The sequence below is a fragment of the Neopelma chrysocephalum genome, unplaced genomic scaffold (genome assembly GCF_003984885.1).
Source record: "Neopelma chrysocephalum unplaced genomic scaffold, ASM398488v2 Primary Assembly neopelma1_60, whole genome shotgun sequence".
Classification (NCBI taxonomy): domain Eukaryota; kingdom Metazoa; phylum Chordata; class Aves; order Passeriformes; family Pipridae; genus Neopelma; species Neopelma chrysocephalum.
The window spans coordinates 8,178,960-8,197,547 of NW_020897715.1; the positions used below are offsets into that span (position 1 = coordinate 8,178,960).

General features: G+C 36.5%; 1 protein-coding gene across 3 annotated transcripts in view; it reads left to right on the plus strand.

The window, feature by feature from the left end:
• CBLB (Cbl proto-oncogene B) overlaps positions 1-18,588 on the plus strand; it is a 132,074-nt gene that overhangs the window by 81,353 nt on the left and 32,133 nt on the right. For all 3 annotated transcript variants that reach the window (XM_027681441.1, XM_027681442.1, XM_027681443.1), the window contains 5 exons: positions 490-611; positions 2,969-3,106; positions 4,676-4,763; positions 6,981-7,112; positions 11,641-11,844. In XM_027681441.1, coding sequence (XP_027537242.1) covers positions 490-611; positions 2,969-3,106; positions 4,676-4,763; positions 6,981-7,112; positions 11,641-11,844 — 684 coding nt within the window. The remainder of the gene's footprint in view (positions 1-489; positions 612-2,968; positions 3,107-4,675; positions 4,764-6,980; positions 7,113-11,640; positions 11,845-18,588) is intronic.

Below are 18,588 nucleotides of genomic sequence, written 5' to 3' on the forward strand. Positions count from 1 at the left end.
CATTATGGTGACTGAAGAGATCAAGAAGTAGAGAATAAATAAGGAGTGACAGCTCAAATTAGTGGCTTTATTAGGATTCATTTGTTAGTGTTACTTACCATTAACTATGAAAGTGCTTCAGGACCTCTCAAGAATAGGCTTAATTGTGTTTTAATAAACCATCGAGTCACACTTTCCAGGTTCTAACTAAACGTGATGTTTAATATTTTATGTAGCTACAAATAGAAGGTCTCTTAAAATCAAGGTCTTAAAATCTTTATCCAAAAATTTGCAGTTGATTTTCTTGGAATAATTCTTTTGAAGGAACACTTGTAGCAAAGCTGGATATATAGGATGGTCTTTTGTACTATTTAGATCTTAACCAAAAGTACATATTTTTCAGCTGAAGCTAAAACACCCTAGGTATCTCTGACATACAGACTTGAGCTTTATTAGAAATACAAAACTACCTGGCTGCATCTGTTTATTTGTTTGTCTTTTTCTTTTTAGCCGTGGGGCTCAATCTTAAGGAATTGGAACTTCTTAGCTGTGACACATCCTGGATATATGGCATTCCTGACATATGATGAAGTGAAAGCAAGGCTGCAGAAATACAGCTCTAAGCCTGGGAGGTGAGAGGTTTTGCTGCTCATTGCTTTCCAAATAAGCTTGTTGTCTCAGAACCTACATAATTATTCTAGGTTCATACTTCTATATTGCATGTTATTTAACACTCACTGCAGCATGAATGAATTTTTGGCTTTCCCCCCCCCCCCAATAACTGAGTTAATCAGAGAACTAGTAGGCTTCTTTTTTTACACTTGTGATTTTATTTATATAAAAATGTATTTTTGCAAATAGCTGAATATTAAAGCTCTGAACTACACATTTAAGAAATGCTGACCTTTTAGATTTTAAGACATAGGAACTTTATAAACATTATCTGGCCATAGTTCTTCTGCAGTGCTATTAAGCAAAAAAATGCCGTATTAGCACACTGAAGTCTAAATAAGTACAAATAAACAGAAAGAAGTTGGAAAAACGTTGCTTTTCCTTTCTTCTTCTGAATTAGGTATAACAAACAATGCGTTCTTGAAAAGCATATTTGAAAATCCAAGTTTATATAAAATCCAAGTTTATATAAAGATACTATTTTTATTTAATAGTAGAGTAAAAATCACCTTAACATCTTTCATGGTAACACATTCAAGTTATGAATTTAATCGGTGCTTATGTGCTCCTTTTGTGTTCATATTTCTTTTTTTCTTTGCTTGTAATCATTCTATATCATAAACTCTTCACCTAGAAAAGCCATCAGTCAGATAAAAGATCATGATGTGTAGAGGTTTTAAATAATGTCTATGTGGCACTGTATGTACTGAATTATTAAAGCTGAACTTTTATCATTTATGCCACTGTTGTTGTGGGTTTTTCTCTTCACTCAGATTGGAGAAATAAAAATCCATTAATGGATTTAATCTGTATTAGTTACTTTTTATTTTACTAGTTTTATCTTACAGTTATGAAGATTTCCCCTAATGTCTACTTGTCTAAATTTGCTGCAGAATCACATGTATATGCAGTTAAAGTGCATTGTTTTGAAACTTGTTAGAGGTGTCCAGCAACAGTTATATCCATATTCTGTACTTGCTTTTTTTTAATTTTTAGCAAACGATATACTGTATCTTGTTAAGATACCCAAGTGGCCAAGTGCATATGTACAAAAATCTCTTGGTCCTGATAGAATAATACTGTTTTTTAGCTTGGTACTCATGGTCACTACTAGTCAGATAACTAGGTTGCTTTTGAGAGTGATTGCTATACTTAGTATTTTCTCTATTATTGATCCCAATTCTGTGATAGAGAAATTATCCAAAGTTGCTTTCATGTTTCTTGTAAATAGAGAGTTAGTTTTAAGATAGCTTTCTATTGCATATCAGAAAATTACTTTCTGAATTGCTTAGGTGAAATGCTAGAGTGTGAAAGAGGAAATATGCAGTAAAATTGCTTCTTTAATTTGACTAAAACATCCTGGAAATTACAAGATTCTGTTCAAACGAATACTTACTACTTCAATGTAATGTGAGTCCTGTTGAAGGTTGCAAGAGCTTTGCCAAACTTCAGGGAGGCTTAGATTTCTCATATTAGTTTGAAAGGAAATAAAATATTGATGTATAATTAAGAAAAGCTGCTCTATAGTTCCAAGTTGAGTTTGTGATATTTCACTGTGGGATGCTTTTCAGAGTGAGGTTTTTGCATATGAGATGGTGTCTGATGTGAAAAGGACTAGAGTTTTTAGTAAGAAACACTCTACATGCACAATACTGTTGCCTATAATCTTCCTTTTCTTCTGATTGTGCTCTCTGTCTACATTATTTATTCTCCCAGCTATCACCTGTACACACAGAAGTATTTAAATTTAAGTCCAACTGTATCGGTAATATCTGCTATTTTCTGAAGTAGAATTGATATTTCTTCTGTCCTGTTCACCTCTACAGGTTCACAGAAAATTAACATTGCTAGTAGAGCTTGTTTTATCATTTATCTTTACCTTTCCTGTTGCGTCTAAAGATGCTTTATGTTTCCCCTTCCATTCGTTCAGTTTGTTGACCTGCCTATGCACAAAAGGTGTATGTTGTATGTATGCAAACTTGATAATTTAATACACTCGAAGAGGTTTATGGGCATGGCTAAATGTGACTGTTCACAGTGAATGTGTGCCTTTCACTTTGAGAACTAAAAAGCAAGCAGGTGAAAAGTTGGGAGTAGGGAACTGCTGTTACTTTATTTCTGCCCGTGAGAAACTGACAGTGTAAAAGATGCAGGTTTATTTAAGGTTATACAAAGAACACGTGGCAGAATTGGGAATCTGAGCCAAATCTTCAGAGACCTAATTCAGTGCCTTAACCAGAGGCCATCCTTGCTCTCTTCACTTGGTTTGCTGAACTCTGATTAACACTGACTTTTTATTCGTCTTGTTTTTATCAAGCTACATTTTCAGACTGAGTTGCACTCGCCTGGGACAGTGGGCCATTGGGTATGTGACTGGTGATGGGAACATACTGCAGACCATACCTCACAATAAGCCTCTGTTTCAAGCTTTGATTGATGGCAGCCGGGAAGGATTGTAAGTACAAATTCCTACAGTCACCACGGGTATGAAATTCTGATTTTCTTATTCTTTTAATACTTATAAGGGTAGGTAAAGGTCTTTAAAACAGAGAATCTGGATATTGTGGTTAGCATTCTTTGGAGTTTAAAGACCATCCTTTTTATTCATTTGAAAAACACTTCTTCCTAGTTAATTCCATTCACCAAAGTTACTGAAAGTTAACCAAAGTCATATCTCATGGCAAGTAATTCCATAAGAAAATAAAATCAGACAGCTGTTGCATTGATCCCTCCCTGCCTCCCCCAAGAGTCCCAAATGCACTTAAGCTTATTGAGCAGTTACTACTCATCTGTCTAACTCTGGACAATGATGTGAAAGCTATGTAATTGCTTTTTTATATATTGTGCAGCCAGGACATTTTCCATATTCTAATAGTTTACTGAAAAGATTTATAATTATTAGAGAATTAGGCTTATAGGGAGAAGTATTACATTTTTACTAGGTTGGCTGAAGTAGCAGTCAAATTTTTGGTGTCAGAATCTTTTGACTGAGATACATGTTTTGTTATATCCAAAATTATTTATATATAAATATAAACACACATATATATACATAAATATAATGTGAAAGAAAAAAGAAAGGCAGTTGATCAATCCTCAAAAAAAGATTGAAAAATCCTTTGCAATCTTGCAGGTTTTCTCAGTCCTGCACAGTCTAGTATTTTTTTTCTGGTATGATGATTTCACACCTGTAATAAAAACACACTAATATTAGTAGTGTTTCTCCTTGACAAAAACTGAGCAAAGAGAAACTAAGGCTGTGAATATTGCAGAGTGAAGTTTTTGTACCTTCTGAAAATGTGGCTTTCTCATTGAGTTGTTGAACAACATGAGACTTTCAAGAAACTGTTTCCAAGTTACAGGTGACATAAATTGGAATATAGAACAACTCGGGGTCTCTGTGATATCATTTGACCTATTGGTAATTTCCTACATGACTGAAATGCCCCCATCAGTTCTTGCATAAAGTCCAGTCTGCATCATGGATTCTTAGCGCAGATTCTTGTCATAATGTACACAGACATTCACATATATAGTGTTATGATATATGTATCATAATACACACTGATATACACAGATGTGTGTTACCTTCTATTCTGCTGCTTTACTTGAAATAGTCTGTGGTGTTTCCGAGCATGATGCTCTCAGTGGAGAAATCACTAGGAACATATGCAAGTATAAGCTCACTGTGAAACAAAGATCTAAAATAATGTTCTGTTGAGCTACCACTACAAAGTTATCTGCTAATCAAAGCTCAGATGCATTGTACTGGTAGCTATGCATGTGATGTCAGAGTCTTTCCTGTGCTTTTATAAATAGTCTTGAGCATGTGTCAAAATGCATATGTAGCAATTCAGCATGTATTGTAGCAACCCAAAAGATAAAAAAGATGGCTGAGGAAAGATGATTCATTTTAGTTAATGTCTCCTGGAACTTATTCTACCCCCATGAAATTTTATGGGTATGACTTAGGTTATAAAACCAAAGAAATGTGCATATTTATAACAGTCTTCTTGTGATGCAGCTATTTGTTCCCAGATGGAAGAAGTTATAATCCTGATTTGACAGGATTATGTGAACCCACACCACATGATCACATAAAAGTCACACAGGTATGTTGCAGAGTTTGTCAGTTATTTTGTAATCTTCACTTCCCTGAGTCTCATCTAGCAGTGATAATAAGCTTTTACTAAAATGTGAGCAATAAATTCGTAAGAGTGAAAACATGTTGATAGAAGAGTTTAGATGAAGACAGGATAATAATCCTTTCAACTGTAGAGCTGATGGTGATGCAGACTGCATGTCTTCAAAGTTTTGTTTATTGTAAGCCTCTTCCAAGTGAGAAGTATTTTAACAGTTACTAAAGTTTTTTCTGATATTTATGTGAGAGGTTTATGTACCTTCTTCTTTCCTTGCTAATAGCAGATGGGAATACAGAAACAAAATGACGATCAAATAGTATTTTTGAAGCCTCAGTAGGAATTGTACAGTTTGTTGACAGGTTCAGGAGGAACAATATAGTTCATACATCGCAAAGATACCAGTTCCAGGGTCTCTCTCCTTTCTTCTTTGTCTATTGGGCTAATTAAAAGAGAGATCAGGGAAAACCAACCAGAATAATTAAATGCCTAGATGGAGTCACTTTGCAGAGAATTGCAGGGAAAATTAGAATATGTAGTTGTGTTTATAGTCTTGTTAAGTGATGATATGATTAATGTGCAGATGTTCAATAGTAAAGTGGTAGGAAGTAGCCACCACAAGACAAATGCCTGAATAAACATGGTGTTGACATTAACACTAGAAGGTTAAGGCATACTGTGTAGAGCTTTTTTCCTGACAAAAGCGTCTGGAAGACTTGAGGATATGTTGAAGGAAAGACATCAGGCTAAATACAAGCCATACTGTCTCAGATGGTCTTTATTTCTTCAGAATAGACAGGATGACATGGTGAATCTTCTGTAATTCTGAGTGCTCTATATGCATTCCACCTCCAGAAATATTTTAGAAAAGAATTATACTTTACCATCTATGGTATTATCAGGAATACCGTTATGAAGATATTAGTTTTGTAAGCAAGAGAATTCCTAGAAACAATTAGCTGAAGAAAATCTGAGTACTTCCACATATCTGACTTCCCTCTTTTCCCTCCAGCCTTAAAATAATAATGAAAGAGTAATGTTCTTGTTCTTCACAAGCCACTCATTTTGAATCCATTGAATGAATCCAGTTGTTTCTGAAGCTGTAGTTATGAAATCATTAGCTGATTTTGATGGTTGTTCAACAGTCTGAATTACGTGAATGCTGCCTTAAATAATACATAACTGAAGAGGTTTAAAGCTGTCACTAGAGCTGCTTAAACTATGAAAAGATGGTATGAAAGTGGCTGCAGGGCTATATTGCTACAGATGAATTCTTTGCCAGAGTTCTATCATAAACATCTTTAGTACATACTGACTAAAGCTGCAGATATGAGCTGTCTTTTATTTTCTGTTTTTCTTAGCCTTATTTCCTCTCTCTTTACTTAGCAGTAGATGCTTATTTTCCTGTGACCTGGATTCTACTTATTTTAGGCTTTCAAAATTTGGTTTTTCAAGACTAAAAAAAAGCTCTATTTCTATACAAATGCATTTAATTGTCAGTTCCCCAACAATACCTAATTCTAGAAAACTGTTCTGGATTCAAGTTTTATCTATTATTATTCTCCTGAAGATGTTCTTTTACCTTCCTGTCAGTCTTGTAAGGATACAAAGTACTGAATGATCTGTGTATGGCTATTCCCATGTTATCCTGAGCTGTATTCTTGCCATACTTCCTTCACACGGGTGAGCCATACTACCATACTACATCCTTGCTGTAGGCAGAAAGCCTTCTTGCCTGACAGTTTTCAATCCAATACTTTTCTTAGCCCTAAATTCATACCTAGAAAAGGAAATCCCAGTTTTGTTCCCCTTCATCACTTAATTTCTCACTTAGAACCATATGTTCGTTCTCCTCTCCTCTTAAGTGCGGCCAAGGAAAAGCAGGATGTATGCCTTGTGTGGTAGTTACATGTGAGAAGTCTGTACAAAACCTAATAGGCACAGGTATTTAAACATTTTGTGCCATGAATTGTAGTATCTCATAGATTTGAAGGAGCAAAAATGTAAGCTCTTTCAGTTACCTTAGTATGGCTTTTAATTAGATCAGTAGCAAGAGTTTCCTTGTCTAATAAGTAAAGCAGGTTGGAAAACAGGGCACTTGGAGAAATGCTTGTCACTATTAATGCTTAAGTATATTCTTTGTGAACCTGTCACAGGAAAGAATAATCACTTGACTTTCTTTTGTTACAGGAACAGTATGAACTGTACTGTGAAATGGGCTCCACTTTTCAGCTGTGTAAAATCTGTGCAGAGAATGACAAGGATGTGAAGATAGAGCCTTGTGGACACCTTATGTGCACTTCTTGTCTTACAGCATGGCAGGTACTGTTGTAGTTCAGTTAGTGGAGAAGAGGATGGATTTCTCTGTTACGTTCCTGTTTACAGTGTGGGTAAATGTTTACTCTTCCAGGTACAAGGATGTGTATATTTAAAATGATAAACTTTTTTATTTTGCAGACCAGAAATCTGTGAAAAACAAAGCTCCAGAAGTGTTTACAGTCTGGACTTGGAGTCTTGCCAGGGTCATTTGCTGAGTGCTACTGAGTGGAAATTATTTCCTGAGTGTAGTGCCTACTCAGACAGTGCAAGCTGGGCATTTGGTGCCAATTCAGTCACCCAGGTCACTTCATGATGTATTCAAAAGGCACAAAGAGGACATGTAGCAGCTGGGAATGGATAACTAACTAGACAGCATTTTATATGGAGAAGAGATGACTTCAGTGAGGGAAGGATTCAGTCAGTAATACAAGTCTTGAAGTGACCTGTGGAAGATAAGCTCAGGATTCGTGTGTTTCACGTTAATAACAAGCAAAGCACTAAACCACCTTGCTTTAGATGGTTGTTGGACTAAGACATTGAATGGAGGGGAAACTCCATTCTCTCAATTTCATTTATAGAATACCCAAAAAACACAGAGACTTTCTGGTGACACAGGTTAGGGTGTTTTGTCCATCTTGTTCATGGATATACTAGTCTGTGGGAAATGGGAGAACTGGTACCTTTAGTTCAGCACAGTTGACAAGTATTTGACCTAAAAAGTAATATTGAAAGCAGAGGTCATTTTACAGCTTCAGACTTCCCCTAATAGGTGCTTCTCAAAGTGCATCAACTGTGCTTCTTCCCTTCCCCTTTCTTCTTCCTTATCTGTATTTTATGGGGAGAAGTAAGGGTCATCCAGTTGTCAGACAGGACTCTGTTCCACAGTTAGACACCATTCTTTGCTTACAACTGTAGTGAGAAGAGTAAAAACAATCCTTGACTCTAGTCCATTTTTTACTTGGTTTTAAATGAGTTTGTCTCAGTTAATGGGTTTTCATTCTTTTGTATGAGATACGTCTTCAAGTACTGTAGTTCTTTTCTAATTAAGAAATTTTCTGTCTAATTGACAAAGCATCACTGGCAAACCAACACGATATATCAGAAGTATCATTTGAGTTTTTCTTCCATTAGCAATAAAGCTTGCTGAAAAAGACATATTCTCAGTTTCCAATTTTGTGTTCTTCGTGATACATGAGTTTGATGCTCCAAACACAAATCTTTCAAATTCCCCATAGATCAAAAATTCTGAAGAAATTCCATTTGAGGCATACCCAAATAAGAATATTTATTTCACTACTAAGCAACTGCTGAGATGGAACAATGTTTCTCATTTCAGGAGTACACTTCCTCTATTCTTTCAAGTTTCATTCTGAATGACAGATATAGACGTCTGACTACATTGATCATTGACTTAAAAATTTTGAAAAATTCTGAAGTCTTGTAGATTTTGGGATTTTTTGGCTCAGCTGAAAGGGCAGAAGGACTGAAATCTTTTTATTTTTGATTGGTGGGTGTCTCATGGCATGATAGCAGCATGGTCCAGTGTTGTGCCAGTGATGTGCTCTGATTTTGGAGACTTGAGAAGTTAAGGGCCTCAGTAATTTGGCTGGTGGCTAGGGATTCAGGAAGAGGACCACTGCTGAACATGAGCCAGCAGTGTGCCCAGATGGCCAAGAAGGCCAGTGGCATCCTGGCCTGTATCAGGAATAGTGTCACCAGCAGGATCAGGGCAGTGATTCTAACCCTGTACTCAGTGCTGGTGAGGCCACACCTTGAGTACTGTGTCCAGTTCTGGGCCCCTCAGTTCAGGAAGGATATTGAGGTGCTGGAGAGTGTCCAAAGAAGGGCAATGAGGCTGGTGAAGGGACTGGAGCACAGGCCATATGAGGAGAGGCTGAGGGAGCTGGGGTTGTTCAGCCTGGAGAAGAGGAGGCTCAGGGGAGACCTCATCACTCTCTACAACTCCCTGAAAGGAGGTTGTAGCCAGGTGGAGGTTGGTCTCTTCTCCCAGGCAACCAGCAGTAAGACAGGAGCATGGTCTTAAGCTGTGCCAGGGGAGGTTTAGGTTGGATATTAGGAAGAAATTCTTTACAGAAAGGGTAATCAGGCATTGGAATGGGCTGCCCAGGGAAGTGGTGGATTCACCATCCCCGGAGGTATTTAAGAGATTGGATGTGGCATTCACTGCCATGGTCTAGTTGACAGGGTGGTGTTGGCTCATGAGATGGACTCAGTGATCTCAGAGGTCTTTTCCAACCTGGTTGATTCAGTGATTCTGTGAAAGCATTTTAGGCTCAGAACTGACATGTTTGAAATCATCAGGCTTCATTAGAACATTGCTACCAGCTGTAATTGGTCAGGTACATTTTGGACTTCATTATAAATTTAACTTTTGTATAATTAGTGAGGCAATGAAGAAATATTACACTGTAACAGCATCAGTTGTTGCAAGCTTCTGGTGGGCTAATGTTTAATTGGCAGCATAATGGCTCATTAGACATGCCTCAAGAGACCCATACAGATGTTTTCACTAAGCAGAAAAAATTGAGTATGCAACATCAGATCTGCATAGAATACTAAGGATGATTGAGTTGTTCACCTTTATGGGGATCAGTCTCCCAAAGAAGACTTGGTTTACCTGTTTCCTTTTTGTATTATGCAACAGGAGTAAAATCTTATTTTATTCCATAGAAATCTATTCTTGTCTGAAAACTATATGTCTGGTCTTGATTCTAAAAGCATATGGGCATACATGGATTCTAAAAGCATGTGGGCATACATGCTGCATTGTAAGGTTCACAGTGTTCTAAATAGCCTTTCTGAGGGCATGGACAAGCATGTGTGTTCATACAGACATCTCGGATCTGTTTTATTTTCTCAGTTGTCTTCATACTGTTGAAAAGAAGTCTTTGCTGCTGTGATTTGTTTACCAGTAATTTTGAAAAGAAAGGACAGGAACTGCTGGTTCAGAACTATTTTCCAACACAGATACAAGAAAGCCTTGAAAACTAAAAGCCTCATCAATGAGGGTGCTTCTAGAAAATTAATCTGTAAGGAAATGTATAGAGTAAGGGAAGACTTCTGTTCACTCGACAGCGGCAGTAAGACCATATAATTTGGAGGTGCTCTTTGAGGTAGAAATATTGACCAGGTATTTGTAATTAAGGTGCTAAAAGTAGAGTACAGTTATCTCTCCGTACAGAATGAAAATCTAGTACTAGTCATACAAATAGACAAGACTGTCAGGAGACATCATTTATATTTATCTGGCCTTGGGATACAGTTCTTCCATAGACTGTAAAATCATCTGTCAGTTTAGTAAGACTGGCAAGTGTTAAGATAAAAATAATGCTAGAAAAAAATTAAAGCTATTCTTGCATCTGAGAAATCAAAAACCTCTGCTTGCTTGATTATATTACAACATAGGTAAGTTATTTAGAATTAATTTTGGTGTACATACCCTTTTTAGCTGTCTGTCTACCTGAGTACAAATATGACATGATGTGATTTCTGGTTTCGCTTTGAATTACCTTGATCTCTCAAAGCTTCAGGGCTCTTCTGGGTATGGGTTTGGTTTATGTTTTGTCCTTTTTTTGAGGGGGGGTGGGTATTCAAGGTGTTTTGGGTTTTTTGTTGGTTTGCCTGGGTTTTGTTGTTTTGGTTTTTCATACAATTCTACATTGTTCCTCTTGATGGAAATATTTCTTTATAAATGCTTGAAAGACTTTTCTCTTATATTTTTGTTTATTACTAGTCTGAAATCTTGGCTTTTTGGTTACTTCTTATGAGGAAAAAATAAATTTTTGGAATAAGTAAAAGAAACTGAATATGGCTGCTTGAAAATCATTGAACACACACCACTCAGAAATTAAAATTAAAGTGGTTCCTGTTTCTGATAACATATGAAAATAGATCCTTGGTTTATATAATATATGAAAAATGTATTTAAGTCCTGGTTTGTTAAACATGTAAAAAATATTTGTAGCTTTAGGTGGTCTGAATGCATATTTCTGAATGCTGGTAATGTTGCAACCATGATGGACTTCATATCTATCAGAAAATAAGAGCTGCATGCTGTAAAGCTTGTCTGTATTTCCTAACTTCAAATCAAAGAGAAATACTTTGCCTTTAATATAAAAGATATATAATAAAATGCATTGTCTCTGTCTACACACCTTGCCTTCTTTCTCTTGAAGAAATAGCAAATTGGTAAGCCTAAAAGGCCAGATGTTACTTCCTGACCTGTAATATTAAGACTGTTTTGGTACTTTGTAGATTTAATAGTTGCATTTTGATTAGTTATTCTTAAGTGAACCTTAAAGTGAAGAGAGAAGGTTTTAAAGGTGCAGTCATTTTAGGATTTATTATAGTTAAATATTTGTTAATCAGTCTCCTGTTCACTCCACTACTTCTTTAGAAGCTTTTTGAGACTGGTTAAGGATGTTTCTTTGTAGAAAGATTTAAATCTATTTTTTAAATTATTTCTATTTATTATTTTTTAAAATTTATCTGCTTTTTTGTCTTGCTGTAGGAATCTGATGGCCAAGGCTGTCCTTTCTGCCGCTGTGAAATCAAAGGAACTGAACCAATCATTGTGGATCCCTTTGATCCAAGGGATGAAAACTCCAGGTGCTGCAGTATTATTGATAGCTTTAGTATGCCCATGTTGGACTTGGATGATGATGATGATAGAGAAGAGTCTTTAATGATGAATCGTTTGGCTTCAGTCCGAAAGGTAAGTTTTCAAGCACTGTGCAACACCTAAAGTTAGATGTTTGTAAGTTAAGCTGCCTGTAACTTTAAAAAATCAGAGCTTGCACTTCATTCTCTAGGCTTCATCAAATCACTGAACAGTTTTTGGGTTAAAAAAAAAAAGCATCAGTCATGCAACATTAACACTGAAGTTGAATAGTAGAAAAAATTATTCCAGATTCTCAGCTGATGGGAACTGTGTTAACTTTGTTTATAATGGACAAAGCATGAGTTTGCACCAGCTGAGACTGTTATCCAAACTACACTGTATGGACAATTCCCTGAGCTTTTATTTGTAAGGAACAAAAAGATTCATATATACATATATTACTAGTTTTCTACATCTGTGTGTATACACATGCATAGAATGTTTTAGGATTAAACTTGAGTTTCTAAAGAAGTTATAAATATTATTACTTTGTAAAGGTGGCTTGGCAGCCAATTCATATTGCACACAAGTAGTTTTTAATCATGTTTCAAGTGGGCTGTCTGTGATGTTTTTTCTATTTTTTTAGTATTAGGTACTTCTAGTGGGAAAAGTGCTTTTGAGATTTTTCATAGTGACTTTGTGCTTTGGGATGTTTTTTGTCCTCAAAGTGCTCTGTGTTAAATTTTGGGATCTTTCTTTGGTCACAGGAGATTTTATTACTGATAAATAAGCACTATCCTTAACAAAAGTTTATTTTATGGTGATAGTTTTCACAACTATATTTTAGCCTGGAACAGATACTGTCATAGTCTGTGCAACACTGATTTTGACAGGGCATTTTCTAGATTTTACCTTTTACTGAGGTCATCTGGATTGAGCAGTTGCTTTGGAATTAATTCTGTAATGTCTTACTCTTCCATTTCCTTATCATTTTATTTGTTTAAAAAACCCAACCCGTGCTTCACCCTCATATCTGAGAGTATCTATCAGTTAATATACACATTTCTGATATCCTTCCTAACCTCTTAAGGCTTATGAATCATTCTTGTGTTGTGTACGTAATACAACATGGTCTACCCTTGGGAACAGTTTATCCTTCCTGCCTGGACTTAAATTGTAGTCTGCAGCCTGACCTCTGTGAGATAGCCTTGAAATGATGGGCTTTTATAACACTATCACTTCCATGATAAGGCAAAAATGCATTATGCTTTTATCAAAGGAAGGAACAATAGACTTTACAATAAGAAGTCTTTGGTATCCACCAAGTGCTTGAGTGCTTTGGTGCCTTGCTGTGAAAAAAACCTACTAATTATTCCTGAAGTTTAGGAACAGAGTTTTTTCACTGTGTTAACCTCTTGAAGTCCTTACTTGAAATTCTTGAATTATTGGGTCATTTGGTGATTTTCAGCTGCTGTTTTCATCTTAAAACTGTTACTAGTGGTTGTGTAGTGATGCTCTTAACCATACCACATGTGTGGAATATAACATAGTTTACATACACTTTTTGCTGGTAATGTCTTCATCAACTTGGTCTTTTTTGAATCATTACTTATTTTGCCTGCTAAGCAGGGTTTCTTTGTAGCCTGCTAAAAGAAATTATTTTTTTCTCTGACATGTAGAACTTTGCTTTTTTTGAAATTTTCTTTTGTTTATTGTTAATGCTTAATATGAACATGATACGGCATAATTGACTGTGTTGTAGTAACTTAATTTGTTCAGACAGTGGAAGTTGATGACAAAGACAACTTAGCTCTTGCAGCCACCCTGCTGATACTGTAGTAATCTCAATGAACAAATTTTTCAGTTCTTGCTTTGTTGCAAGGACTACTGTATCCTTTTTCAACATAAAACTGTTAATCCTTGAAAATCAAATGGGCTGTATTTGTCTCAAGTCACCTGGCTAGACCATATGGTATTCTGAGAAAAATCTGGCTAGTAGTGAGATGGGATGTTAACCTTGCTAGAGGAAAAGAGTTTTGGGGACATGAAGTTCTGATGAAAGTGACTGTGGGGCTTCATAATGTGTTGAGGAAATATATCAATCAGATATCAGAAAAATACAAGTTCTGCAGTTTATTATTCTTATCCCTGAAGTATACTTAGAAACTGTAAGAGATATCTAAATTAAGGCACTGGAGGACCTCAGACTTGAAATTGCTTCAAGGAAAAGAATAATCTTGAAGCTCCTTACTCAATTGTTTAATGGAATGAGTAGATGGATGGATACTCATGAAGAAAAATGAATCATTCTTGTTGGGTGTTGTGTGTGAGTCAGCAGCAGCAGCAGTTCAGCTGTAACAGAGGCTTTAGAGAAATCCACTGCAATTAGTCTGTTTATCTGCCTCATCAAGCAGCTTAGGGGTTTTTTTTTAATTTCCAAATTGTTTTCAGTTATTTCTTTATGAAAGAAAGATGAAGAGTGGTGTCAAAAGCCTGTGTTAATTGTTTTATTGCTGAGAAATTTCCAGCCTCGTGGTATCAGATTAGCTAATGCAGTTCTTGCCTGAAATGTTCCTTTTCTCAGTATTAGTTTTTGAAAGAGGTGTAAATGCTGGGAGACAGTGTGCCTCCCCTAGTTAAGATATATTTTACTGATTCTTTTGGCAGTGTGGTACTGACTCTGACAGGCTTAACTCCCTCTCCCTCCTCCACGTGCACTTTGTTGGGTCAGCAAAGGAAAGATCAAATAGGGAATACACCTGTCTTTGTAAAAATATGTTTACAACCATCAGTGTTGAGTGATGTAACTTTATATCCTCATATAAATTTTGGAAATGAGAAGTCCATTTCTGGTGTAGGTCTGCCTGGACCTTCTTAGGTGTCTCATGCAATTTATGATTTTGCTCCAGCAGTCAGGATAGTATTCCTCAGTGAGTCACTTGTTAGGATTTGTGTTGAGTATGCTTTTCATATCTGTCTATCTGGGAGAAAAGTATTTGAGTATTTGAAGCCAAGATCCTTGATTCAATAGCCTGACTCTTAATATTTCCATCAGAAAAATCTTGACTAGAAATTTTAATCAGTGTTGGAAGCAGGCTTTTTCTTGAATTCACATCTGCCACAGGCAAACTGATACCAGTATGTCCCAGTAATAAATACAAGTGTGGTCCGTTCTGCAGTTCAATTGCAGAGGAAGTCACAGCTGCTTTTCCCTTGGCAGCAGTCACGCCAACCAGATGAAGTCCATGTTGTTACAAAGGAGTCTGTGTTCTTTTCCTTAATTACATCTTTATTGCACAGGTCTGTGTGTGTTGCAGCAGAGCCCCTTTGTACACTGAAGGTCTGTCTTCTGTCACTGCCAGTTCATTTGAGTTAGTTTTTGTCTTAATCACTTGCTTGTTTTATCTTTTTGTCACTGTGCTCTCTGGTTGCACATTTATTTCCAGCAAATACAAAATACACAGAAATCTCCAGTAGGTGACAAACAGAAACATTTTCAATCTCTTTGTCCTTAGGGAGTCACCAAAAAGAGTAGGTATTGTGTTAATCTGTTAGAGCCCTGGTATCCACGTGAGATGCAGCCATATCGTTGGCCTAGCTGTCAACACACATCAAACTGATGCAGCCAGTCAGGTTGGATGGGGGTGGACTGAAAAATATGGGACTTCTATAATATGATGGAAATCTGATGTTGAATACTGAAGAAAATCTTTTTGTTGCTGTGTAATATTTGGGTTTTTTTTTATTTTTAGTATCAGTAGATCTAAACAAGGAATCATAATTTTTAGTTTGTCTCAGCAAAGCTTTCACTCTTAGTTCAGCACCAATAGGTGATATGGATTAAGCTATCTTGTAGGGGAAGAGAAACGGCTTTTGCTTGCAACTGTTTTCCTTTTTTCTTTTTATTTTTTCTTTTGCCTTATGAGTTACTCTTTAACCTGTTGGTCATCATCAGTTCCTTTTTTGAAATCTCTGGGACCACAGCATGTTGCGGTAGCATAGTGGCTGTAGGCAGTCGTAGTCCAGGGGACTGAAAAATTACTTCACTGTTTTGAAACAAGGCATAAGAAGACATTAATGTAAACTTAAATTGAAGTCCTTTAACACATTCACTGCTTTGAAAATTTTCCAATTCATTTTAGTAGTTCTGGGTTACCATCCATAGAGTGTGCTGGGTACAGATAGCCGACTACCAAATATATACAGAACTAGAAGTTTACCACATAAATTAAATCTCTTGCTTCAGTGGTGTTAAAATCAGTCAGGTTTTAAATATCTTGGAACTTTTAAATGAATTTTCATATTATTCTAATTTTTGTTAGTGCCTATTCCATATTAGGTGTGTCTTTCAGCCACTTGTTTTTGTAAATCAGAAAATAGCATCAGTCCCTACTGAGTTTTAAATGTGAATATTTTCATGATTTTTGTCTCTGCTGGAGCTAAGACTGTTATGGCAAGAGAAAAGAAGTCTGACATGGATGGAACCAGTGGGCTCACTGAGGGATGAGCATATCATTTTGCCTAATGATTCTTTAGAGCAGAACTGTGTAAGAGAAGGTCACCATATGGAAAAAAAGACCAGTATTATCAGAATGATATCACTACAGTGTTGTTCACTTAGCTGGGGATTCTTACAGCTCCGTGCAGTGTGACATCTGAGACTGTCATGTTGCCCTCTGAGGAAATTGCATTAATTAGTGTGATGGTGCAACAATTAGAACATCTTAAATTCCAAACAAATGCTTCCTGTCCAGTAATCTGTTTCCAGTATTTCCTATTTTCCTTATTCTTTGTTTCCAACTCCTATTACATGTAAGTTTGTTCTTCTGGAACAATTCCCTGCTGACTGAAATGCATTATCTTGTGCAACACCATAAAATGTTGAGAATTAACTACAGCACTTTCATTTTTTTTAAAATAATTGCATCTTTTTGGAGGTGTGACTTGGTTATTTGGTTCTGTTTCAGATAATCTGGGAAATAAATTAATTTTCTGTCTGCTGAAGCCAATCCATTGAATGTATTATATTGCATGGTTCTTGGCTTTAGGGAATGCTTGGTGGAGTTATAACTAAACTTTGAAAACTAATGCTATTAAATGATACAATGTTTATTATGCTATTTAACTGATGCTTTCTGATAAGGAAAATGAATTGACATTTGGTTTATAGTAATTTTATAATTACGGTTGCTCAGGCATGCTAGCAAGATACATATCTAACTTAGTTATTCAGCTTTCCATAATGTTCAGAGAGGCTAGAGTACTTCAGTCACTCGTGTTTATCTTCGTGGTCTTCCAGTCAAGGACAGGGGCATTCACCAACTAAAGGAAACAAAGACAATTTAAAGACTATATTCAAGTCATTTAATATGAACATTACAACCACTTCTTCACTGAAGAGAGAAACTGTAAAACCTCTGATAGCCAGGAAGAGCATAAATCCTCAATTGCTCGATCTCTTGAAGGTGAATGTTTAGTTGTGACACTGAGCTTACCCGAAGCTGTAGACAAAGTAGGAAGACCCTAAATAGGAACAAAAAAAATCAACCTAACAATGGAATTGCACCTTAGTCTTCTGGCTCTTCAACGGCTCCTCACCTGTCTTTTGCATTTTCTTGCCCTGTCAACAGTAATACCATGGTGTTGCCTATTTTTGAAGGAAATGTGGTAGCAGTCCCACTTATATAAAATATGATATTAAATGAAGCTGTAGTACAAAGCATTAAGTAAGGAGTCAGTATACTAGATCCTTTTCCTGGATCTGCTTTTGAATTTATGAAGTTTCTTTAATATAGTCACTGTATGTAAAGAAAGATAATGTTGTTTACTTGTTTACCTTGTTAAAGTACCTTGTAGTCTCATCCCAGTTACCACCGTGGGATGTACAGCATTTTTGAGAAAAAGCTTATGAGAAGAGGGGGAAGTTTTTATCAGTGGGGCTTAGCCTAAAGATGAGTGTGTTTTTGTGAGCGATTTTTTTTATATTTGCCTTAAGAAGGTGGCAGATTTTCACCCTCTGCAGGCAGGCTCTGACACAGAACAGTGGGATGCCTCAGTGCACAAGTGGCCCAAGGCTGATGCTTGGTGTGAATGTCTTCCAGCTACTCGTGTCTGCTGCCAGGGAAAGCACAGAACATCCAGGTTTACTTACAGTGCACTGAAACTCATACAGTGAGCTCACAAAAATAACTTAAACTGATTTATGCAAACACCTGAACTGTGTTTGTTAAAACTGAGCCAGATGAGGATCAGGAAGTAGTTGCAAAACTGGTGGGGCCTATATTGAGGGTTGAAATCTTTGGTTCTGATAAATTTGGAAGGGCAACTCAAGAAAAAAAATTGTAATTTGTCACTAGAGGGGTATGCTAACACTATGTGGTATTAGTTCAGTATTTGCTAAAACGATAAACTAAATTGTTCTAAAAGGATTTTTGAAATTCCTTCCTTGTTTATTTGCTGATTTAACTTCTTTGCCTACCACCTTACTGATGATTTTGGATGGTAAGTTTTCAGAAGACATACTATTTATATGGAAGTGTGATGTAAAAATGGGCTGTAGTTAACACACAATATCATAGATGTCCAGGTTTTAAAAGTAATTGTCCTGGTTAGAACGGCTGGGACCAATTCATCCCTGGATGGGTGTAACCCAAAACTGTGTATTCTATAGCCTCCATGCCATTTCCCAAAAACTGCTGTCAGTAGAGGCCTGCAAGGTGGGAAGATGTTCCTGTACCCTTTTATGGAATTCCCCGCTCTGATATCCTTATATGGAATTCCCCGCTCTGATAAGAGGGACTGAGCATCCACATGCCCTTTTATGGAATTCCCTACTCTGAGGGAGGGACTGAGCACTCC